Genomic DNA, 24403 nt, shown 5'->3' with positions numbered 1-24403 from the left:
TCTAACTTCCTTATAGAGACAATGTGATGGAGGATATTTGTAGTAAACTACAGGAGATTAGGAACCCGATCCATGCCATTGGACTTCTAATACGGGAAATGGATTATGAAACAGAAGTAGAAATGGAAAAGGGATTCAATCCAGGTAAATGACAAAGCAACAAATACACCTTTTGATTTAGAGAAAACAATAATACAGTTAAATTTTTTTAATTATTATTATTTTTTAATTCACAGCTCAGCCTTTGAATATTCGAATGAATCTTTCTCAGCTCTACGGTAGTAGCACAGCGGGGCATATCGTGTGCAGAAGTGTGTGTAAAATCGCCAGCACGCGCTTCCTCATCTGCCGAGACCTTTTGATCTTACAGCAGCTGCTAATGAGGCTAGGAGATGCTGTAAGTAACACTTGAGGGAAAGCTTGTAAAATCTGAAACCTCGTCTTGACCTGCAGGCACATCAGAACATCAGCTCTGAGAGCACAGGGACGCCTGTCTTTGTCTACTCCTCTGTCCCACGTGCTCGGCCCTTCGAAGGTCCTCTGCGAATACGTGTTGATTTAAGAATGAGTGAGCCTAAAATTGCAGATTAAGAATGTATATGAAAAAAAAAAGAATGTATATGAAGCAGGGTGTTTTACTCTTAACCTTTGTGTATATAATGGTGGGATAATTTTCCAGGATGGTTCTACCAAAATGTCGTATTATTAGTACACCTCTGGCTGTGATCCCAGGGTACCATTTAGGATGGAAGAGAGAGGAAGAAAGAGAAAAAGACCTTCTCTACTTCTACTGTACAGGATTTACCCTAAGCAGTTTTGAAGTTGCAGAGTGTGTTTTGGGGTCCTCCCAGCTCCATTCTGTGCCTCCGTTTCCATCCTAGTCTTTGAAGCCACCAGGCTCTTGTTGCCAGACTGCTGTCCTTGTCTCTCCCCCTCCTCCCCACCTTGAATGTTTCACATTCCAAAGTTGACCTTTCTGCCCACCATCAGAAGGCCTGTTTATCTCACTCATCTGAGCCTGACAAGGAAGCAATCTGATTAAACTAATTCATATTAACATATAAATAACTGAATGCCCTTTGGAGCTCCTGGGGGTATTTATACTTTTTAAATTTGAATTTATTAACTCAAGTACATGGCTAATGGCGAAGTTTCAGGTAAAGATAAGGAGATAAGGAGAAGGTAAGGAGATAAGGAGAAGATAAGGAGAAAACATTCCAGAAGATGATCGGTTCAGGACCACCAAGGAGAAGCAGGACCCTTTCCTGAAAGTTGTCTGTTAGCCTCACAGCTCGTGGGATCTTAGTTACTTGAGCAGGGATTGAAGCCAGGCTTTGGCAGTAGAAGCCCAAGTCCCAGCCACTGGACCCCCACGGAATTCCCCTTGTGGTTCTGTTTTTTGTTTTGTTTCGTTTTTTGAGTTTGTATTGTATTTTAATATTTATTTATTTGGCTGCATCCAGTCATAGCAGGTACCTGTGGGGTCTGTTTCCTGACCAGGAATTGAACCCATGCCCCTAGAGTAGAAGCGTGGAGTCTTAACCACCAGCCCAACAGGGAGTCCCAAAGTGACACACATTTTTAAGGCTACTGATATTCTTGTCAGGTTTTCCTCTAATGCTCATACTTATTTTTACCCAAAACCAGAAGATTAAGAAATGTCTTAGATTTCCCTGTTCCTCTTCTTGAGTCCTGAACCTACAAATTTGGTGAAAGTTAAGCTCTCTGTTACTGTTTTCTGTTTCACCATCAGCTCCTGTGACCTGGTGAGCTCTTTTTTATTATTTTGTACTGTTAAGTGGGTAGATCCTTTTGCTGCCTGCTACCCCAAAATGTAATAGGTGTGTTGCCTTTATGTATGCCCTTTGTAACTGTGTTTGTTATTTTACCGCCACCTGAACCTAAGGGTTATCATTACTAAATGCTATTTACTGTCTCACCCACCCACCCATGACATATAGGTGATCTTGGGAGCTGGCCAGCTCTTTCAAGCCCAGCAAGACCTACTGCATCGAACAGCTCCCCTACTCTTGTCTTATTACCTCATTAAGTGGGGAAGTCAGTGCTTGGCAACTGATGTTCCAGTTGACACGTTGTGAGTTTCAGTGTTCTGATTATTTTAAAAATAAATTGTGAGTTTAATGATTTTTTTCCATTGTCTGATAGAAAAGCAAATTAAATATTATGCTGTAGCATTATATGCTTTTAAAATTCAGAGCTTTTAGATAACTCCATTTTCTAAAGGTTAAAGGCAAGTTATAAGAATGAAAATAATATAAAAAAGAATGAAAGCAATAAATATGTATTATCATATGTGTGTATGAATAATGTAAAGACAAACCCTGTGGAAAGCAAAGTAAGAAGATGAGGTCAATTTGCCATATGACTCAGGGGGCCCAGCCCGCTGCTCGGTGACGACCTCGGGGGTGGGGTGGGGTGAGAAGTGGGAGGGAGGGGATGTTTGTATACCTGTGGCTGATTCACGTTGACATGTGGCAGAGACCAGCACAATATTGTAAAGCAATTATCCTTCAGTTAAAAACAAATTTATTTTTTTAAAGATGAGGTCACAGAGAAAGTTAGGCCACACACAAAAATATGCTAATTATTAAGAGTAGACTGAGATTCTTTACAACCAAAATAAGAAAGAAGATTTAATGTGTACCTAAAAGACTCACGTTTCAGTTAGATAAGCCACTTTGTTTTCTGGCGAGGGAAGGCTTTTCGTGGCGTGGAGGCCTGAGGAACTCCTGCTGGCTTCTCCTTGGAGGATCACTGGGTCACACGATGGGCCGCAGTCTAAGCCGCAGCTCGTTTTCCAGGCATTTTGTGCTTTCAGTGCAGCTCTCACGTGTAATTTCTTAGTGAAATTGACAGTGTTTTAATCGGCTAACTTGTTGAAGTAATGTTTGCATAGGAAAATATATTGAACTTTTTTGTTTTTTTCCCCTTTCCTCACAGGGAGTCTAATCTTCAACATTTATCAGTACTGGAACTGACTGACTCTGGTGCTTTAACGGCAAATAAGTTCGGTAAGGATTGGACTGTGCATGCATTTGACTTTAAGTTTGGCCTTTATTGCGTGTTCATTAAAGTGGTCTTTTGCCACCTTTGCTTCAGAAAAGGTGCCTCGCCTGTGCTTTCCGTCTGAGAGGGTGTAAGCACGCTGTGTCCTGAGACCTCTCCGGTTGTGACAAGTAGTATCGGGTCAGACATAAATGAAGGGTGTTGCCTGAACATATTCGCATGTGTGTGTGCTCGGTCGTGTCCGACTCTTTGTGACCCCATGGGCTGTAGCCCCCCAGGCTCCTCTGTCCCTGGGATTTCCCGGGCAAGACTATTAAGAGTAGGTTGTCATTCCCTTCTCCAGGGGATCTTCCCAACCCAGGGATTGAACCCATCTCTCTGGTATTGGCAGGTGGATTCTCTACCACTGAGCCACCTGGGAAGCCATATATATATGTACACACACACACGCATATACATATGTACAAGCGCTTTTCCATTCTATACTGACACTCCAGTGATTAATCATATGACTTTTATAATCTTGTCTTCATCAACAAATATGCAAAAGGAATCCTCTCTCATGCTTGAGAACCATTCTGGAGAATTTATTTTGTGTTTTGGTATAAAATTTAGAATCTTAGGACTATATTGGAAGCACTTCTAGAGAAATAGCATGACTGTCATGTTTATTTGGTGGGTTTTTTATTGCATTTATATAGTACTTCATAGTTTATAGATTGCTTTTATTTATATTGCCATTGATTATACCAGTGATGCATTTTATGTTTTTAAATAACAAATGTCCTTTGTTACAGGTGTAAAATGAATTGGTAGGCTGTCTTAATTGAAAATTTATACATCTGTCACAAGTTGGTGACTGTTAAAACTTTTTATTTTTAAGTGTCTAGCCCTCAGACAATTGTGGAATTATTCTTCCAAGAAGTTGCAAGAAAACACATTATATCTCATCTGTTCTCTCAACCAAAGGCACCTCTAAGCCAAACTGGATTGAACTGGCCAGAGATGATCACCGCAGTTACCAATTATTTATTGCAGCTCTTGTATCCTTTCATTTAAAAGCTAATTGGAAGGTTTTTTCCTATCCAAATAGTCTAAGATTCAGGAATAGTCTGCCGGTGTAATGAAAAATTTTAATGAGGTTGGATGTTTACCCCCCCATCCCAATAAGAAATGATAGTTATTTTCAGGTATCCCCTTTTTTTTAATTTGTTTTTTTGCTCAGGGGTTGAGCCAGATTTTATTGGTGCACACACAGTTAATACCTAGATCGCTTTTAAAACATGCGTTTATCAGATATTGAATGGTTTTGTATCCCAAGCCCTGTGTTGGGTACTGAGTATCATTGGCTAGTATGCTTGGGCAATACACTAGCTAAAATTAGAAGTGACCACCGAGGCGTGAAGCCCATGCTTCGGTTCGTTGGTAGCTGCATGCTAACCTAGGTGACCAGGCCCCCAGTACGCAGCCTCCCCACCGTGTGTGTCTGGTGTTAAAGCTGCACAGTTACGCAGGAAGAGCATCTGCTGTGCCACCTCCTCTTTACCTTCTTTTTAAACAGTAAGCCATTTCATTGAGCTTAGATGCCCAGTAAAGAATCTCCTTAACCAATGATTAGATGGCCTAGCAATCCTGGCTGTCTCTTTCTAGAATGTTTGATGGGAAATTGTCAGTATGTACAATTGCAGGTGAGTACCGTTGACCATTTCAGGACAGTTATTCTTGTAAAGAATGGGATTTCTAGAACTTTTTTTTTTGTAAATGTTTCCTGCATTTTAATTAGGCTGATAAGACCCACAGTAATTTACACTGGATTACACGGAAACATACACCAGAGAGATTTTCTTTACTTCATTCTTGGCAGTATCATTCCTAACACAGTGTTTTATAAAGTACTTTTTTGTTAATTCTCTCTATTGGCTTCTCTTCATAGAAAGAAAACATATAATTGTCTTCGTATAAATCCTTCACTGGAATCTAGTCCATTGAGCCAGTAAATACCAAAAGTTGGAAAATTGCCAAAGATGGAAAGTTTGTGTTTGTTTTCATGTGATAGTGTTATTAGGGTCCTGTTTGTTTTCTTAAAGTGTCTAATAACGTATTAATAGTTTAAGAACGGGGTTAACAGGATTTGGTTTTAACCTTCAGATGCTTTCTGAAAATACTGCTTTTGTGTTGAATGACCACTATCTTCTCTCCCTCTGAAGAACATGGAAATGAATATCTCCTTAAGGGATATTTATTCTCTAATCGGAAACCATCTCTTTTGCCTTTAAGGATTATATTCAGTTGCTGCACCCCTGGTGTCAAGTCAACGTTGGTTCCTGCCGATTTATGCTGGCACGGTGTTACCTGGTCACGGGAGAGGGACAGAAGGTAAACTGCACTTGAAAGATGAGCAAACTTTAGTGCAAGGAGGACACTCAGTTTCCATCTCAGGGAGGGGATTGGAGGCGTAGAATCGTCCAGAGAAGGATGAAGAAGACTGATAGTGCCAGTAAGGGGCGTGATCTGCCTGTAGGGACCGTTTAGCTTCATGTGCTTTACAGGTTATTTAGGACACAGGAAAATATGAAGAAGAATACTTTAAAACCCTCCTGCCCCTGTGTAGAGCTTTTAGGGATGTGTTTTTGTGACTAAACTATTTCTCAGTTACATTGTTTTTATAGCATGTTTTTTTATGCTGGTTTTTTTCCCATTATGGTAGTTTACATTTCTGATTTTTTTCCTGACATCCTATTATGTAAACTTTCAGAGATAAAGAAAAGTCCAAAGACTTTCATACTAAATCCCCCACTCAGATTCTACAAAAATTAACATGGTGCTATAGTTGCTGTATCATAGGTATCCACCAAATATCTTCTTAAAGTTTGCTTTCTAATTAGCAGCATTTAAGTTAAAAAGTAGATAAATTAAAGAAAATATTAAATAGTGCATCAGAGAGAGTTTAGATAAAACAAACAGTAAATGCAGTCATTTACTTCCTTAATAATTACTTACTTAAATAATTTTCTTTCCTTTTTTTTTTTTTTGCTTTCCTCGGTACAAGAACTCTTGGCTCATAGTATCTGGAAGTGGAGCAGTCTATTATAGTCACTTTATCTCCTTCTGTTCCTCCAGGCTCTGGAATGTTTCTGCCAGGCAGCGTCCGAAGTGGGCAAAGAGGAGTTCTTAGACCGCTTGGTCCGTTCAGAGGATGGAGAGACTGTGGCCGCCCCCCGGCTGCAGTATTATGATAAGGTGCTGGCGTGGTTTGGTCCTTCTTACAGCACCCTGGGTAAAAAAAGTAATAGGGGCGGGGAGGCAGACACAGGAGAGTTTGGGATTAACATATACACATTACATATAAAATGGGTGAACAGCAAGGACCTACCATATAGCTCAAGAACTATACGCAGCATCGTTTACTTTTGACGCCCCTGGGGCCTCGTAGCTGCTCACAGGCTTTCTGCAGCTGCATCGAGCAGTGGCTGCTCTACTTGTCGGGCTCGGACTTCTCACTGCAGCGGCTTCTCTCGTTCAGAGCACAGGCCCTGGGGCGCAGGCTCAATGGTTGTGCCTCACGAGCTTAGTTGCATGTGGGGTCTTCCTGGGCCAGGGATCCAATCTGTCTTCTGCATTGGCAGGTGGACTCTTAAGCACTGAAGCCAAAACATGAAATGAAATAAATTACATTTCCATCTGAAGTGCTCTTACATTTCTCCCTAGGTTTTGCGTCTGCTGGATGTCGTAGGTTTGCCTGAACTGGTTATTCAGTTGGCCACATCAGCAATAACTGAAGCAGGTGATGACTGGAAAAGTCAGGTGAGGACTAACTGTATTCTGTTTGTTACCCTGAGCTTTATCATGGGTGTGGTATCTTAACTTCTGTTCTTGTTTCCCCGTATTTGACGCTCAGGCCACATTAAGGACATGCATTTTCAAACATCATTTGGATCTAGGTCACAATAGCCAAGCCTATGAAGCCTTAACCCAAATCCCTGACTCCAGCAGGTAAGCAAACCCATGATCTTATTTAGAGGAGGCAGTTTACCAGCCCTGTGTAATCCACAAGGAAAATGTACATGCGTATCCCTTTCTTTCCTTCTAGGCAGTTGGATTGTCTGCGGCAGCTGGTGGTAGTTCTCTGTGAACGCTCCCAACTTCAGGATCTCGTGGAGTTTCCCTATGTGAATCTGCATAATGAGGTCATCTTATTTATCCACTGATGGCTGGACACAATTCTGGTGGTTGTCATGATGGCTGTTAACGTTGATATCTGACTGCTTCCCCTCCTCTAGGTGGTGGGAATAATTGAATCACGGGCAAGAGCTGTGGACCTCATGACTCACAATTACTATGAGCTTCTGTATGCCTTTCACATTTATCGTCACAATTACCGGAAGGGTGAGCACTTGAAGCATGTCATCTTTGTGGGAGGCAACCTAATCAGTTGTTTCATGCATTACAAAAAAAGATTATCTGTTTGACTTATGTAATTTTTACCTTATTTTTACCACTGGACAAGTGTTCTCTATAAGCATTTGGGGAACTTATGTTTAAATTCAAGATTTGCTTCACCTCTTTGTAGATTACCTGTTGGCCTTAGAGACAGACACTTCGCTGCCAGAATTCCCTGGCAGTCCAGTGGGCATTAGGACTCCATACTTTCACTGCAAAGGGCCCGGGTTCAATCCCTGGTCAGGGAACCAAGATCCCCGTAAGCTGGTCGGTGCAGCAAAAAAAAAAAGATATTTCTCCTATCTTAGAACATTCTTAAAACATTGCCATTGAGATGGCATTCTGTGCGTATCTTTCATCTGATTTTCTTTTTTTTTTTCTTTTTTTTTTTTAGCAGCAAGTGAATAGGATTTATTAAAGAGAAAGAAAGTACAAACTCTCAACATAGGCACTGAGAAGGGGTAAAGAGTCCCCTCATCTGATTTTCAAAGAAGCTTTGTTTCGCTAAAGGCGCCTTGAGTCTTAGGGCTGGTTTTCAGTTCCGGTGCAGCTTTGCCTTTGGCCTTTCTTTCTGCTTTGTTGTTGCTGTTGTTGATTTGCTGGTTGATTGATTTTTGGTTGTGCTGAGCCTTCCGATTTTCTGTAGTCATGGTGAGCAGCGGACACGCTCCGACCGCAGGGTTTGGGCTTCTCAGTGCGTCTCACTGTTGAGGAGCACAGGCTTTTGGGCACACGGGCTCAGTGGTTGGGCTTCGAATTGCTCTATGGCTTGTGGGATCTTCCCAGACCGGGGATCGAACCCATGTCTCCTTCATTGGCAGGCAGATTCTCTAGCAATGAGCCACCAAGGAAGCCTTTGACCTTTCTTTTCTCTTACTTTTGCTGATCCTTTAGAGACTAAGTTATGGACATTATGACTCAATGCATAAACACCTCATATGCATTTCCAGGACATTTTCTTATATAACCGCAAATTGAGAAAATAATTAATTTTGTGAACTAAATGTAGATGTAGTGCTCTTATCTGACGTGCTATTCATATTTAAATATTGCCAAACATGGTGATTTTTTTTAATAGTACATTTCCCTCTTACTGTCCTCACCCCCTGATCTGGGATCATGTCTTGAATTTAATTGTCCTGTCGGTTTAGTCGCCTTTAATCTGGAGCATTCTTTCAGCCCTACTTTGCCTTTGATGACACTGATATGTTCAAAGAGAACGGGCCAATCATTTCTGTAGAATGTTTCTGAATTTGGATTTATTTGACGACAATGAGATCTTTTATCAGGTTGGCTAAAATTAAGGGATTACATGTCTGTTTTAAGATCATATTTTACAAGATAATCATTGTGGTTACACTTTGGAACCACTAACCTTTTTAATACTGTTTTCACTCAGGAATTTTTTTTAGATTTCTTATTGATTTTCATTGGAAAGAATAGATGGAGATAGTTCATAGGCATGCTCTTAATATTACTAATGGTAAAATGTTTTTGCGTGTTCTTTGAATAATACAAGGAAGGCAGAATAGACAATTCAAGATGTCTCACTGCTTTCACAATGACAGCATCCATCGACCTGATTAAGACCAGTTTAGCTGGATTAACGTTCAGATCTTTCTGGAGCAAGGCTGTCTTTCTGACAAAAACGTCAAAAGTATTTATTGGGATGAAAAAAGAGTTTGATTTGGTGTGAAAACTGAAAGAGAATTTTAAAATCTGTTTAGTTTCTGGCGCCCCATGCTGTCTCAGAATAGCGATGAGAGTATGATCTTGGGGGTCTTCCCTGGCAATCCAGGGGTTAAGACTCCGAGCTTCCAACACAGGGGACGCATGTTCAGTCCCTGGTCAGGGAGCAAAGATCCCACATGCCATGCGACTCAACCGAAAAAAAAGAAGAGTTTATGACCTTGAACAGACACTCAGATCCTGGGTGGGCACAGGTGGCCACAGAACTGAAACTGTTTCTCCGAGCTGGTGTTCTGTGCTACCCGGGTATGTAGTATCTAAACTTCAAACATTTTAGATGTTTGCAGAACGTTTTTTTTCCCTGCCTTTCTTGGGGGTTGTGAAGTACATGTAACATAAACTACTGTCTGAACCATTTTACAGGTTTAGTAGTGTAAGCACCCTCACATGACTGTGTAGCCAATGTCCAGAATTCTTCTCACCTTGCCAAACGGAAGCCATACTCCTTAAACACCAGCTTCTCATTCCCTCCTTCCCCATCTCCTGGCAGCCACCATTCCACTCTGTCAACAGATTTGGCTACCAGAATCCTCTAGCATCTGACTTTTTATGACTGGCGTATTTCACTTAGCATAATGTCTTCACGGTTCATCCATGTTGTAGCATCCATCAGAATTTATGATACTCTATTGTATGGATGTATTGATAACAATTTTGATGGAACCTAGGATGTTTCCATCTTTTGTTTGTTATGAATAACACTGCAATGAACAGGGATGTACAGATAATTCTTTAAGACTCTGCTTTCAGTTTATTTTTTGGGGGGGGAGGGGGTGGTTTATACACCCAAAAGTAGAATTGGTGAATTATAAAGTAATTCTGATTTTTTGAAGAACTGTTTTCCTTAGTGGCTATACCAATTTATATTCCTTCCAGCACAATACAAGGGTTCCAATTTTTCCACATTCTTAGCAACACGTGATTTTTTTGTTGTTTTAAGTTAAACTTGATTTTTTTTTTTTTTAATTTTAACATTTGGTAAGTGTGACAGATTTTCTCTGTATCTCTAAAGAGACGCATTTTTGAAATCCTCATATCTGTTATTGCCTCATAGCTGGCACAGTGATGTTTGAGTATGGAATGCGTCTTGGCAGAGAGGTTCGAACTATCCGGGGACTTGAGAAGCAAGGCAACTGTTACCTGGCTGCTATTAATTGCTTACGACTTATTCGCCCAGAATACGCGTGGATTGTTCAGCCAGCATCTGGTGCAGTGGTATGAAAACTTTGTATCCTGGAATTTGGGAATCATTTAACTTATTTTGTTTGGTCCTTTGAAAATACCTCATTTTGCTTCATTTCATTTGAAACTTCCACTGGGATATTTGTGAACTTAATCTATTTTTGCAGCGATTCGTTTGTTTTATGTTACTACCCGCTTTGGTTTCCAAGTTCAGAATTACTATAGGAATAAGTATTGTTTAGTTGCTAAGTCATGTCGGACTTTTTGCAATCCCATGGACTGCGGACTGCCAGGCTCCTCTGTCCTTTACTATCTCCCAGAGTTTGCTCAAATTCATGTCCACTGAGTCGGTGATGCCATCCAACCATCTCATCCTCTGTTGTCCTCTTCTCCTCCCGCCTTCTCTCTCTCCCAGCATCAGGGTCTTTTCCAATGAGTCAGCTCTTTGTATCAGGTGGCCAAAGTATTGGAGCTTCAACTTCAGCATCAGTCCTTCCAATGAATATTCAGGGTCGCTTTCCTTTAGGATTGACTGGTTTGCTCTCCCTGCCGTCCAAGGGACTCTCGAGAGTCTTCTCCAGCACCACAGTTCAAAATCATCAGTTCTCTGAATAAGTATTACAGAGTGGTTTTGGAATTAGACAACCAAACTTCAGGCAAATTACTATATCTTTTATTGTCCAGTTAGCCTCTTGCATAAAATGGGAATGATGATGATAATAATATCTACCTTATAGGATTATTTGGGTATTAAATGAGGTAACCCGCATAAGATTGCATAGAATACTGACAGTGCCTGGCCTGCAGAAAAGTGCTCAGTAAATGCTAGCTGTTTTTAGTTCATTCGTTTTTGTTAATTGAATGTATTGTTACTGTTTTAAAGGTGGTGAACCTTGAGTTTCTCTTGTCATGCTGATGGGGTACTCCCAGCTATTTGTATAGTTCCTGCATATACTGTTCTGTTTTCCAGGGTTATGAGTGGAGAATGTAATTTTGTAAACCAAGGAAAGTCAGGTAGTTTATATGGACATCAAATCAGTGTCTTTGGACTCAGTAAAATTTTAGCTAAGTGAGCCGAGTTTCTTTGTCTGGAAGTTCCTGTAACTTCGTGGGAAGAGCTGTGCTAGTTGAAATAGACATAGTTTACACTGAGAGAATTTAAGCAGGAAAGCCCTGGGTCATAGCTAATGATGTTAAAATAAATACTGATTTTTCACAGTTAAATCTCTTGTTTGGTCCTTTCAGTATGATCGCCCTGGAGCATCCCCTAAGAGGAACCATGATGGAGAATGCACAGCTGCCCCGAGTGAGTCGGGGATCCAGGCCGACCTTGGCTGAGTGGCACTTAACTGTTACACTAGTTGTATTTATATTTACTTGTTTTTTATACAGTACTTATTATAGTATGAACAATCATATTATAGTATATTATATATGTATGGTAGTTACTTTGTTAAAATATGGTAAAGTTTCTTATCAGTATTCTGTCTGGTTGACCTTCGAAAACTTTGTATGCCTGTGTGTGAAATGAAAATCCTTAAAAAAGAGTGTGTGTATGTTTGTTGCTTGTTGTGTTCAAGTCAGCTTAGTATACTTTTTTTAAATTAGGTTCCTTTAGTGTCTCTGTACAGGCATGATTTCCTTTCTCTTTTTTTCCTTTTTTTCGTGACGGTGCCTCGAGGCATGTAGTCTCTGAGTTACCCAACCAGGGGTTGAACCCCCATCCCCTGCAGTGGGAGCGCAGTCTTGGATCATGATTTCCTTCCTTAAAGAGCCTGGGCTCTAGAGTTGGACACACTTGGTTTTAATTCTGCCTCTCACTTTGGGCATTTTCCTTACTGATAAAGATGACAGTATTTCACAGTTGTAAGAGTTAATTGAAATTATATGTAAAATGCCTTGCAAGTGCCTCCTTGAAGCTGTTATTAAGAGTACTTTGACTTGACTCGGCTCTAGAGTGAAGCAGGGTTATTTGTTTTATTGAGCCCCTTGTTTTCACCCCATCTTCTTAAAATTAAACTGAAAGTGACTTGGTGTTTAGTGGAAACTGGCCGGTTGCGTTTGTCCAACAGGCACTTCCTTTGTGCTTTGGGAATTGACAGTGTTTTCCTTTGGCTTACAGCAAATAGACAGATTGAAATCCTGGAACTGGAAGATCTGGAGAAAGAGTGTTCCTTGGCCCGCATTCGCCTCACCCTGGCTCAGCACGACCCCGCGGCGGTCGCGGTCGCAGGTGGGCATTGGGCACCCGCAGCAGGTGCTGGGACCGGGCCGCAGACGTAGTGTGCCACGCGGGTGTGGAGCGTGCCGTCGCTATCCTGGGCATTCACCAAGGGCGTGGTCTTTGGGTTCCGTTCATTTGCGTGTCGCATTGGTCACACTGAATAGCTTTCTCTGCTTCCACAGGAAGTTCATCTGCAGAGGAGATGGTCACTCTCTTGGTTCAGGCTGGCCTTTTTGACACTGCCATATCACTGTGTCAGACTTTTAAGCTTCCCTTAACGCCAGTCTTTGAAGGACTTGCTTTCAAGTATGTATAAAATTGCTTTTCTATAGTCTTAATTTCCTAACACAGTCTAATTTTCTAGTCTTAAATTTCTGAAATATTCTTAATTTTCTATTTACTTCACTGCTGCTTAGTATGAAGCAGTCATCACACAAGCCAGTATCTTTTTTTTTTTTTTTAATAGTCATGTATTTATTTGGCTGCACTAGGTCTTAATTGTAGCATGTGGGATCTTCAGTCTTCATTGCAGCATACAGGATTTTTTAGTTGCAGCATGTGGGATCTGTTTCCCTGACCAGGGCTTGAGCTGGGGCCCCCTGCATTATGAGTGCAGAGTCTTAGCCACTGGGCCACCAGGGAAGTCCTAAGCCAGTATCTTATAAGCCAACTTCAAAGAAGTTTTTGTGTAGTCTGGATTTTTTTTTTTTTTTTAAGTTGACTGTTAGATTTGTGTGTGGCAGGGGGTGGGGGGGGTGTTCATCTTGGTTTATAGCATATTTTGAGAAGTTAAATCTGGCATTGCCAAGCCCACATGCCCACATGACAGTAGATAACCTGTGTGTCCACTTAGACGAGATGTATGTTCTCTTCACTCCTTTAGGACATCTCTTGGCCCACACAAACGTTGTTTAAAAGTACTTCTTATTGATGTTACATCATACCTAAATATTGGTCAAGTTGTGAGTTAGAAATAAACTTTCAGACTTTTTCATCATCAGTTTTCTCTTGTAAGTAAATGATCTCTCAACCCTTCCTAATGGCCTGGTGGGTCGTCCAGTTATCTGACTGTGAGGAGAAGGAAAGCCAGTATCGCGGCAGGGAGCTCAGCAGTAGATTGGACCTAAAGTTGTCGTCTCATCTCCAGGTTTAGTAGCAAAACAGTGTGCATTTCAGCAAGTTGATTTGCTGTCGGTGGAACCATTCTCATTTCAGATGCATCAAGCTGCAGTTTGGAGGAGAGGCGGCACAAGCCGAAGCCTGGGCCTGGCTGGCAGCCAACCAGCTCTCGTCAGTCATCACCACTAAGGAGTCTAGGTACAGCCCTGCAAGGGCTTACCCTCCACGCCCTTCCCCAGCGCACCCAATAACGTCTGCCCGAACGCACTGCAGTGTCTTCGGAGTCCTGCTCTAACAACCCTCAGTACATTTCCCTTCCCTAAATTGCATCTGTAATTTGTATTATGCACTTTAATTTGTATTAGCACTTTAGAATTACAGCATTTTACAGTTATGAAGTCCTTGGACATTATTTTTCAGCCCGTAATTTCACACCAGAATTACTATCAAGATACAAATTACAAAATATCACCCTAATCTTCTAAATCAGAACTCCTACATGATTCTAATGCTTGGTCAGGTTTGGGAACAGGGGTCTGAGCCAATTACCTTGTTTTAGAAATCTGGAACAAATAAGTAAAGTGAATTGTTGAGTTCATATGTGGTTGTTGGGAAATAGGAAAATCCAAGTCATCTAGTTTCTAATGCCACCCCTAAGTCACATTGGCCCTGCTAATGTTAGTTATCATTTAGCTGTATTGTCAGTTTGTTATGTCTAAAGATTGTTTTCCTTGTAAATACATGTTTTGAATGGTACTGTAATTATCTATTAAGAGTCTCCTAGAACTCACAAGTCCTCTCTTTTTATCAAGTGCTACAGATGAAGCTTGGCGGCTATTATCAACTTACCTGGAAAGGTACAAAGTCCAGAATAACTTATATCATCACTGTGTAATCAACAAGCTCTTATCGCATGGAGTTCCTCTGCCTAACTGGCTAATAAACAGTTACAAGGTGAGTGGTACCTTAGCTTGTAGAGAGTAGGAGCCTGGTCTTTATCATCCTGAATAACTTTATGAGATGATTAAAAAGAAAAAGAGTGATAATTTATGGAAATATATTGACAGATACTTATAGCTTCTTAATCTTAGCTAAAAACATTAAGAACAGTTTGCTTCAGTCCCTATGAAGTACTGGGTGTGAGATTTAAAGTTCCCTGGGTTGGTGACTAAGTTAATATGTGCTGGTGTGCCCAGTGAACAATGAGTATCTATTTTAGAACAAAGAGTTTATGTGGAACACTGCATTTACTATTCATTACTCAAGAAATCACAGGAGTGGGTGGAATAGTTTTCAAATACTGCAACAGTGTTTCTTTCAGGTTTTATCAAAATTGGGTTCTTGGGCCACCTGCATTAAATTATTTGAATGGCAGGCTTCTTTGAAATATTTGATTCTTGGGCTCCATCCAAGACTTCCAGAATCAAATTACCTGGAGTTAACATCCAGGCTATGCATTTTTAACAAGGTACTAATTTGTTTTGATGCATGCCTAAATTTGAGGACTACTGTTTCTGATATACATTGGGAAGAATAGGAAAAAAAGAATACAAAGCTTAAAATCAAGAAAGTTAATCTGTTTCCTTAAGTTAGAAAGTAGAGAAGGCAGCTAAGTTGGTAATGGCTAAGATTGTGATCAAATCAGAATATAGAAAGCATAATTGGGGCAGTTAGGAGAACCGTCCTAACTGAGGCTGTGTTCATTTCTCTGTCACCATGAGTTTAATGCAAATATAATTCAAGCATTGAAAGCTGGTGATTCTTCTTGGAATTAATGTGACTATATTGTCTCTGGTACTCAGCATTTCTGGGAAGCTTTGTTGACTTTTACTGCTGTCAAAACAAAGTAGGAAAGAATGAAAATGTGTCTTAGAATTATAGAACAGGTGAAGAAGGCCACTTAACAGAAAGGGCCTCGCAAGGTGCCCAGAGGTAACTAGGCTCTTGGGAATCCAACCCTCATCCCAAGATAAGCAAACCATGGTGTTTGTCTGTTTATAAAGAGAAGTATAAATGCCAGGGAATCAGACACTCAACATCCTTTGGTCAGTGCCCGGGTTAGATGGAAACACGTAAAGGTTTTTGACCACTGACTTTTTACAGAAAGTTGATGCAGCTGAGTTGCTCCGTCTGTACTTAAACTATGACCTTTTAGAAGAAGCTGTGGAGTTGGTTTCAGAATATGTGGACGCTGTACTGGGAAAAGGACATCAGTACTTTGGAATTGAGGTAGGCTTGTCTCCACATTTCTTTGAATTCTGTATTATATCACACTTTCTTTTTCCAAAGGTTTTTCCAGATAACTTGAATTTAAATTTCAGACTGGAAACAGTGTCATTCATTAACAATTTAGAGAAGAGTTTTGTTGTTTATCCTTAATTGGCCTTAGGCCTGCTTTAAGATAAAAGATGACATGAATTTTAAAATATGCATTTGAGGGACTTCCCTGCTGGCCCAGTGATTAAGACTCTGAGCTCCCAATGCAGGGGGCCCAGGTTCGATTCCTGGTCAGGGAACTAGATCCCACATGCTGCAACTAAGACCTGGTGCAGCCAAATAAATGAATAAATATTTTTAAAAATAAATAAAATATGCATTTGATTTAGCTAAGAAAAGGCCTAGTTCCCCAGTTGAAAAGAGTTGGGGGGAGGGGTCCAATCATGTACCTACGTGCACACGTATGTGTGCATGCGTGTACACACAATTTCTTGTGAAAAGAAAAAGCATTTCATGTTACTGAATCCTGTGGAAGTAACCGCCCGGAAGAAAGGGTCCACTTTTCAGATTTTCTTCAAACAGTAGATATTTTTCCTTTCAGTTCCCACTGTCCGCCACGGCTCCAATGGTGTGGCTCCCATACTCTGCCATTGATCAGCTTCTCCAGGCTCTGGGAGAGAACACTGCCAACAGTCACAACATCGCGGTGAGTAAGTCCTCTCCTGAGGCACCTTAGATTATGTAAGTCTTTGCACTAGCAGCTGCAAAGCCTGCTCTTTTGGTTCTCAGGGATTATGAGGGGGCCGAAGCCATTCATGGACCGTCACATGCTGCCCAGTCCCTTTATGAAAAAGTGAAAGTGAAGTCACTCAGTCATGTCCTGACTCTGTGACCCCATGGATCGTAGCCTTCCAGGCTCCTCCATCCATGAGATTTCCCAGGCAAGAATACTGGAGTGGGTTGCCATTTCCTTCTCCAGGGGATCTTCCCAACCGAGGGATTGAACCTGGGTCTCCCAGATTGCAGGCAGACTCTCCACCGTCTGAGCCACCAGGGAATTCCACCCCTTTATGAAATGGTTAAATCACATATAAGCTTTCTGGTCCTGGGACGAGAGCTAATGAAGCTTTTATTAAAAATACTGGTATGATTTGCATATTTAGAAATTCATGAAGAAAACAAGTTTGGAGTATTGTATATAATAGAAAAGTCCAGTTTTAGCAATGGAGCCACACAGCAGACTCCTATACTGAACGGTGATTAAATGAAACACAGTGGCTAACAGCTTTATCAGGGGACATCTGGTTGGTGACATCAAAGTGATAACTGTAGTCTTTTTCAGTCCTTGACCTATTCTCTAACAGTTCCCTCCTTTTCCCCTGCAGCTGTCCCAGAAGATACTTGACAAATTGGAGGACTACCAGCAAAAAGTTGATAAGGCAACACGGGATTTGCTGTATCGTCGGAACTTGTGACCTAAACAGTTGCCCAGGCTTTGTAACCGCTTGGTGCCTCTTCGGGCTTGAGACTTTACCCTACGGGAAACCTGTACTCCGGGCCGGTTTTCATACCTATAAATGATGTGTACAACCGTCCAGTCTGCATTCTGCACAGGGGAGAAGGGCAGATGAGTCACAGGACCTGTGCTTGCTGGTGGTGCTAACACACAAGTTTCTGGGTTTCAACCTTGGTCTCAGACAGCTGCTTTTTTATATGATTCACAAGCTTTTTTAGAGTTATATTTTTTTAAACTACCGAAGACATTCTTTATCTGCAAATTAAACCCCACCTTCACTTTCCAAAATAGCTGAGGGCTGTTGATTTGTTGTAGCTGACCACCAAAAGCAGTCAGTGCAAATCCTTCCATTCTTCCCGATTGCTTTTTGTATATCAGTGGAATTATTTTGGTCCAGAACTGACATGTATTTTCTGTATTGCAGACAGAGGCTAATGATTTTGCGTACTCTTTTCATTATTTTTTTTTTTTTCTCTTTTCATTATTTATTGTGGAGTTTTTTTTTTTTTTATGACCTTCAATAAAGTAGTAAATAATTTTCCTAGATTAACCCCAACATGATGACCAGCTGTTAAGGAAGATATCTTGAATCTGGTTCTGAGGCTAAAGTGGAATAAACTCTTAGCTAAGAAAAAATTGAAAATTTGTCATCAATAAAAATAATATTTTCCAGGTAAATTCCATTAACTGCTATGATTTATGATAATCAAGCCGGACTTGATCATACAGGTAGTCTAATAATGTATTGGACCAAAATATAAACTCTCCTGGTCAGATTTAGAGGCATTCATGGCCACAAATTTGGGGAAACATGAAAAAATAAACTGTTGAATTTTATTCTGTATATTAAAATTTATCTTTTAAGGAAACTATCTGTATAGTACTTGCTTGTATGCCCTTTGACCTTTCTTGAGTTTCTCATAAGCATTTAATTTTTATACTGTCAATATCATATTTATATTATATATTTTAAATAACAATGTGAGTTTCCCTGTGGTACTGTTATTGTAGATATTGCGGTATATGGTTCTTTTTTCCCTTCATCTCTACCATGATTAATGTGAAGTGTTTGATGCAGTTACGGGCTGCAGGTGGCCTTGCCCTCCCAACTCCATAAATGTGTGACTTGCGGTTGTAGCACAAAATACATTTTGACCTGTATATACATATATAACCGAGAGAAAGCTTTCTCACTTACTATATTTTCATGAGTGACTAGTGGATGATAAGCTGCAGTCTGAAAACTATCAAACCCTGTTGTAGCCATTTCTGGAGGAGGAGTAGCTCAAGGCTGGCCCTGCTCCAGAAAGCTGCTCATCTGTGTAGTGGGTCAAAGCAGTGGTTTCCATGGTATCAGTTCATAAGACACTGACCACCTCTTCTGTCCGTTTTCTTCTACCTTCCTCACTTTGATTTCTAAGCAGAGCAGAAAGAAGGTGCGCACAGTCTTTCACTTCACTTTTCACATCACTTTGAGTCTGCAGTTTTGTTTTCTGGACCATGTGATGTATTAATAGCATTATCTTTCCTTGTTTCTTCCAGCTCTGACAAGTTTCTGATTATAAATTTTTATTAAAAGGACTCCCTTCCCTTTTAGTACTTAACCACCATTAAATACCAGGGGTAAAGAACCCACCTTTCAACGCAGGAGACATAAGAGACGTGGGTTCAATCCCTCAGTCAGAAAGAGCCCGTGGAGGAGGGCAAGGCAACCCACTCCAGTGTTCTTGCCTGGAGAATCCCATGGACAGAGGAGCCTGGCGGGCTGCAGTCCACGGGGTCTCAAAGAGTCGGACAGGACTGACGCCACTTGGCATAGCATGCACCATTAAACATGCGACTCTTGAAAGAAAACTTCCTAGTTCTTAAAAAATTTAACAAAATGTGACAAATAAGGTTACACTTTTCCAGCCTGTGACAATAAAAGCAAGCATCATTTCTATTAATAATAGAAAATACATATAACACACAGTTTCATACTAACCGTTCTTTTTGTGATCTAACAAAGCTGATTTGTTCTACAAAACTGTCCATCAGTGAACACATTCTAGGTAACAATTAACCTAATTTACGTCAACCTGATTAATACTTTTTTTCTGCTAGAACACAGTATATATTATAGAAAGGTCTAAAATTTCTTTTACTCTTTAGAGCTCTTTGTACCTGAAAACAAAGGTAGTCCTGTATTACTTTTAATATAATCAGTAGCTCATCATTAACCCTAAGCCACAAGAATATACGTGTCTGCTTAGAACGCCATCATCAAAAGATCAATTTATTGCTCACATGACCTATGCCGGTTTCTATAGACTAAAAGGTATTTCTTCCAGTAAATGAGTCTTCGTGATTTAAATGAACTTCCATGGAACACATAAGGTCAAATAATGTGATATAACAAAAAATATATTTGGTCTTTGTCCCCATTCCTGGCAAATAGCTTATAAATCCTTGTGAAACCCTGAGTGAAAGAAATCTTTGTTATGCTAATAAGGTGACTCTGAATGGGGCCTTAGATAGCTTCAGGATGGGGATAGTCCCTAGGGAGATCCATCCTGTGATGGTGAACAGAGGGTTAAAACTTTGGGCCAGCCCAACCTTCCCCTTTCTGCCCAACAGCCAGCCTTTCAGCATAGGTGGTGATGGAACACATTATTTTCTGAAGCTGTCACAGTGAGTCCCCAGTCATTTACGGACCCATGGATTCTGTGTGGTAGCCACGCATCTTCTCTACAAATACTGCCCTCACTCTGGCCAGTCCCCCTCGCTTTGTCTCTTCATGTGAATGTTCTTTGGCTACCTGAATGGAAACACAGACCAGTTTCCTCCTCATCCTCTGAATCCAAGTGACAGTAAGATAATTTACTTTCTAGGTGTATGCAGTTAAAATGCCCAGTTCAGATACGTGAAACATCAGTGCATGCTAGTGACTTTTGAGAGGAGTCATATTTGAATGCTAGTTGATGGGGGTAGGGTGAAATTCAGACATGCAGATACAACTCAGGTTTCCAGGGGAACCAGGCAGAGAGAAAAACAAGTCTTATATATGAGTGGAATTGCACAATTTAGTTTTGCCATGGAGACAATTTCCACAGAGTAGGAAAAGTAGAAAGTTAAGGTTATTATAGGGATCATTCAGGAGAGGAAAATGTATTTTTTGGAAGCAGAAAAATCTTCAAAACTCTTTTCCTCACTTTTGATGTTTAGCAGATGCTCCAAGGTAATCACGGGCTTTGGAGTTTGGGGAAGAGGCATGGGAAATGGCCCAGGTGACCCCTGACTCCATACTGTTTCTTCATCCTTCCCTACCTCCTCCCTTCCAGCAAAACAGACACTTAAAGCCAGCGTCAGAGTTGCTCAATGCATCTCAATAGTGTGCGCTATTTCTGAGGTTGCCCTGCCGTAGAGGGCAGTCACCTTTGCTAGGTGAGGCCATAATGAAAGCCAAACACTTCCCACGGGCTTTTGAAAGATGATGCTTGTTTGATGATGTTCGGTAGCCTAAAAACAATCTGTTTCTCGTTTCCTTCAACAAAGTCTAGTTTTTCCTTCAATGATTTTGCACAAAAAATAAAATTTTCTTGAAAATATTTTGACCAAGATAAAATTAAAGGGATCTCTTTAGTTTTCCTTCTACTACCACACACGAGGTTCCATCAAAGCTAGGCACAAAGAGTAGCTTGGGTGGTTTCTAAAATTCCTACATATCCCCTCCTTCTCTGATTCTAGCCAGCTCTGCATTCATTTTGCTTTGTCTTATCCCCACTAGCTTCGTGTTTATTTCGAACTTGAAAACACTGCTGTGTTTCATATACTCTAAAGCAAGCATATGATAGGTACCATTTATTGAAAGCCTGCTGAGTGCTGTGTGTACAGTTTTAGGACGTTTGCAAACATATCTCTTAATCTTGCCAGCATCCTTTGAGAGAGACACAATCCCATGTTTATCAACAAAGCAAAGGTCAGCAGCGTAAAGCCTCTTGCCCTGGCTTCTGCTGCCGGTGCACAGTGTAGACAGGACTTGAACGCAGGTTTCCTGACTGCTCCTAGATGTTGACTGCCTGTGTCCTGTCCCAACCAACACAGGTCTCTGAGCCCCTCGGGCTTGCTTATATTTCCCAGTGGCCTCAAGTCCAGAATGGCGGGGTTCACTCTGGTGACATCCACCTCTGTATGAGAGTGTTCCTTTCCCTTTTTCCCTTTTGCTTAAACAAAGGAAGCTGCTAGAGGAGAGTCTGAGCCCTTGATCATCCATAACTGCTCAGTTCAGTTCAGTTCAGTCGCTCAATCGTGTCTGACTCTTCGCAACCCCATGGACTACAGCACGCCAGGCTTCCCCATCCATCACCAACTCCCCGGAGCTTACTCAAACTCTTGTCCTTTGAGTCAGTGATGCCATCCAACCATCTCATCCTCTGTCATCCCCTTCTCCCATCTTCAATCTTTCCCAGCATCCGGCTCTTTTCAAATGCGTCAGTTCTTCCCATCAGGTGGCCAAAGTATTGGAGTTTCAGCTTCCACATCAGTCCTTTCAATGAATATTCAGGACTCATTTCCTTTAGGATGGACTTGTTGGGTCTCCTTGCTGTCCAAGGGACTCTCAAGAGTCTTCTCCAGCACCACAGTTCAAAAGCATCAATTCTTTGATGATCAGCTCTCTTTATAGTCCAACTCTCACATCCATACACAACTACTAGAAATAGTAGTCACAGCTTTGACTAGACGGACCTTTGTCAGCAAAGTAATGTCCATGCCTTTTAACATACTGTCTAGGTTGGTCATAGCTTTTCTTTCAAGGAGCAAGCGTCTTTTAATTTCATGGCTGCAGTCACCATCTGCAGTGATTTTGGAGCCCCAAAATTAAAAGTCTCTCACTGTTTCCATTGTTTCCCCATCTATTTGCCATGAAGTGATGGGACCAGATGCCATGATCTTAATTTTCTGAATGTTGAGTTTTAAGCCAACTTTTTCACTCTCCTCTTTCACCTTCATCAAGAGGCTCTTTGGTTTTCTTCACTTAACTGCTCACTTATAAATAAAATGAGGGCTTCCCTGGTGGCTCAGCTGGTAAAGACTCTGCCTCCAATATGGGTTACCTGGGTTGGGAAGATCCCCTAAAGAAGGGAATGGCTACCCACTCCAGTATTCTGGCTTGGAGAATTCCATGGACTGTATAGTCCATGGGGTCACAAAGAGTCAGACATGACTGAGTGACGTCACTTTCACAACCTCCTGGAAAGACTGGACCAGGGGGACTGGAGATTAAGTTGAGTCACAGTGGCCAGTAAGCCAATCAACCACAACTGTGTAATCAAGTAAAAACCAGACAGCAGGACTGAACAGAACGTCCTGGGCTGAGAACAAAATGTGCTCGGAGGGAGACGTGCTGACTTCACAGAGCAGCAATATGGGAACTCTCTGCTCCCTCTCAGACCTCACCTGGTATCCTTTGTAGCAAAACGGAAATCCTAAGTGGAGTGCTTTCCTGAGTTCCATGAATGGTCCTAGAGAATTATAAAATTTGAGGGGGTTGTGGAAACCTCATTAGGTAACCAACCAGAAGTGTGGGTGGCATGGGGGTCTCCCTTGAAGCTGACCTCTAATGTAAGGGCAGCTCTGGGGACACCAAGGCTTCCCTGGTGGCTCAGATGGTAAAGAATCTGCCTGCAATGCAAGAGACCTGGGTTCGCTCCCTGGGTCGGGAAGATCCCCTAGAGGAGGGCAAGGCAACCCACTCCAATATTCTTGCCTGGAGAATCCCATGGACAGAGGAACCTGGTGGGCTACAGTCCATGGGGTTGCAAAGAGTCGGACACAACTGAGTGACTAACACTGCTTTCTGGGAGACTGAGCCCTTAAACCTGTGGTGTCTGATGCCAGGTCCTAGGGGTTATCCTCAGAATTGAATTGCTCAAGACATGCTCAGTTGGAATGGATTGTTGACCTAAAACTAATATTCTGCCCCGTTATTTTTCCATCAAAGATGAGTTTATTCTGAAGCATCAGAGAATTGGCAATACAGGATCTTGCAACTTTGGCAAGCCACATGCAAGTTCCCTCAGGGCAAGGGAAGTAGCTGCTTTTTTTGAGGGAGTGGGGCTATGCTGGGTCTTAGTTGCAACACAGGGGATCTTAGGTTGTCCCACGTAGGATCTAGTTCCCTGACCAGGGATGGAACCCATGCCCACTGCATTGGGAGAGCAGAGTTTCAATCACTGGACCACCAGGAAGACCCTGTAGCTGCTTTTCTAAAGAAGTTGGGAGAACTATAGTAAATAAAGAGCACAGGGCTTTTCGTTAGCTGAGTCCTTACCAGGAGAGAAGAGGAATCTTCTTCCTACTGGGATATCATCACAGGGTGTGATAGCTTCTTGTCCTGGTCTCTACTTAATTGACATTTCTGTTTATAAATTTTTTGTTTGTTTGTTTGTTTATTTACTTCCGACTGCACTGGGTCTTGCTCGCTATGCACGGGCCTTCTCGAGTTAGGCAAGCGGGGGCCACTCTGCAGTCTCAGGGTGTGGTGACTTCTCTGGCTGTGGAGCACGGGTTCTGGGGCACTCGGGCTCAGTAGCTGCGGCGAACAGGCTTAGTTGCTCCACAGCATGTGGGATCTTCCAGGACCAGGGATCGAACCTGTGTCCCCTGCCTTGGCAGGCAGATTCTTAACCACTGGGCCACCAAGGAAGTCCCTATAAATTTTTTTATATAATAAAACTTAGATGAATAAACACACACAACCCTAAAACTTTATTCTATGCTTCTGAAGCTGGGCTGGCTGAAGCACAAGCTGGAATCAAAACTGCTGGGAGAAATATCAATAACCTCAGATATGCAGATGACACCACCCTTATGACAGAAAGTGAAGAGCTAAAGAGCCTCTTGATGAAAGGGAAAGGGGGAAAAAAAAGGTGAAAGAGGAGAGTGAAAAA

The 24403-nt window shown here is 41.5% G+C and overlaps 1 protein-coding gene across 1 annotated transcript in view; it reads left to right on the top strand.

Moving 5' to 3' along the window:
• The window catches only part of NUP160 (nucleoporin 160), a 43075-nt gene extending 24732 nt beyond the window's left edge, over window positions 1-18343 (top strand). Inside the window, exons 16-36 of the mRNA XM_061153675.1 lie at window positions 17-144; window positions 237-397; window positions 1962-2095; window positions 2962-3032; window positions 3911-4070; window positions 4646-4715; window positions 5305-5403; window positions 6148-6267; window positions 6736-6831; window positions 6926-7020; window positions 7118-7214; window positions 7308-7413; window positions 10271-10431; window positions 11644-11704; window positions 12521-12631; window positions 12805-12928; window positions 13838-13939; window positions 14554-14695; window positions 15845-15970; window positions 16560-16664; window positions 17344-18343. Coding sequence (XP_061009658.1) covers window positions 17-144; window positions 237-397; window positions 1962-2095; window positions 2962-3032; window positions 3911-4070; window positions 4646-4715; window positions 5305-5403; window positions 6148-6267; window positions 6736-6831; window positions 6926-7020; window positions 7118-7214; window positions 7308-7413; window positions 10271-10431; window positions 11644-11704; window positions 12521-12631; window positions 12805-12928; window positions 13838-13939; window positions 14554-14695; window positions 15845-15970; window positions 16560-16664; window positions 17344-17433 — 2359 coding nt within the window. The 3' untranslated portion in view covers window positions 17434-18343. The remainder of the gene's footprint in view (window positions 1-16; window positions 145-236; window positions 398-1961; window positions 2096-2961; window positions 3033-3910; window positions 4071-4645; window positions 4716-5304; window positions 5404-6147; window positions 6268-6735; window positions 6832-6925; window positions 7021-7117; window positions 7215-7307; window positions 7414-10270; window positions 10432-11643; window positions 11705-12520; window positions 12632-12804; window positions 12929-13837; window positions 13940-14553; window positions 14696-15844; window positions 15971-16559; window positions 16665-17343) is intronic.
• Window positions 18344-24403: the final 6060 nt, after the last annotated feature.

Source organism: Dama dama, chromosome 1 (assembly GCF_033118175.1).
Source record: "Dama dama isolate Ldn47 chromosome 1, ASM3311817v1, whole genome shotgun sequence".
In the NCBI taxonomy this organism is placed as follows: Eukaryota; Metazoa; Chordata; class Mammalia; order Artiodactyla; family Cervidae; genus Dama; species Dama dama.
Note: the sequence above shows the minus strand (reverse complement) of the source record. Positions and strands in the feature narration are given on the sequence as shown.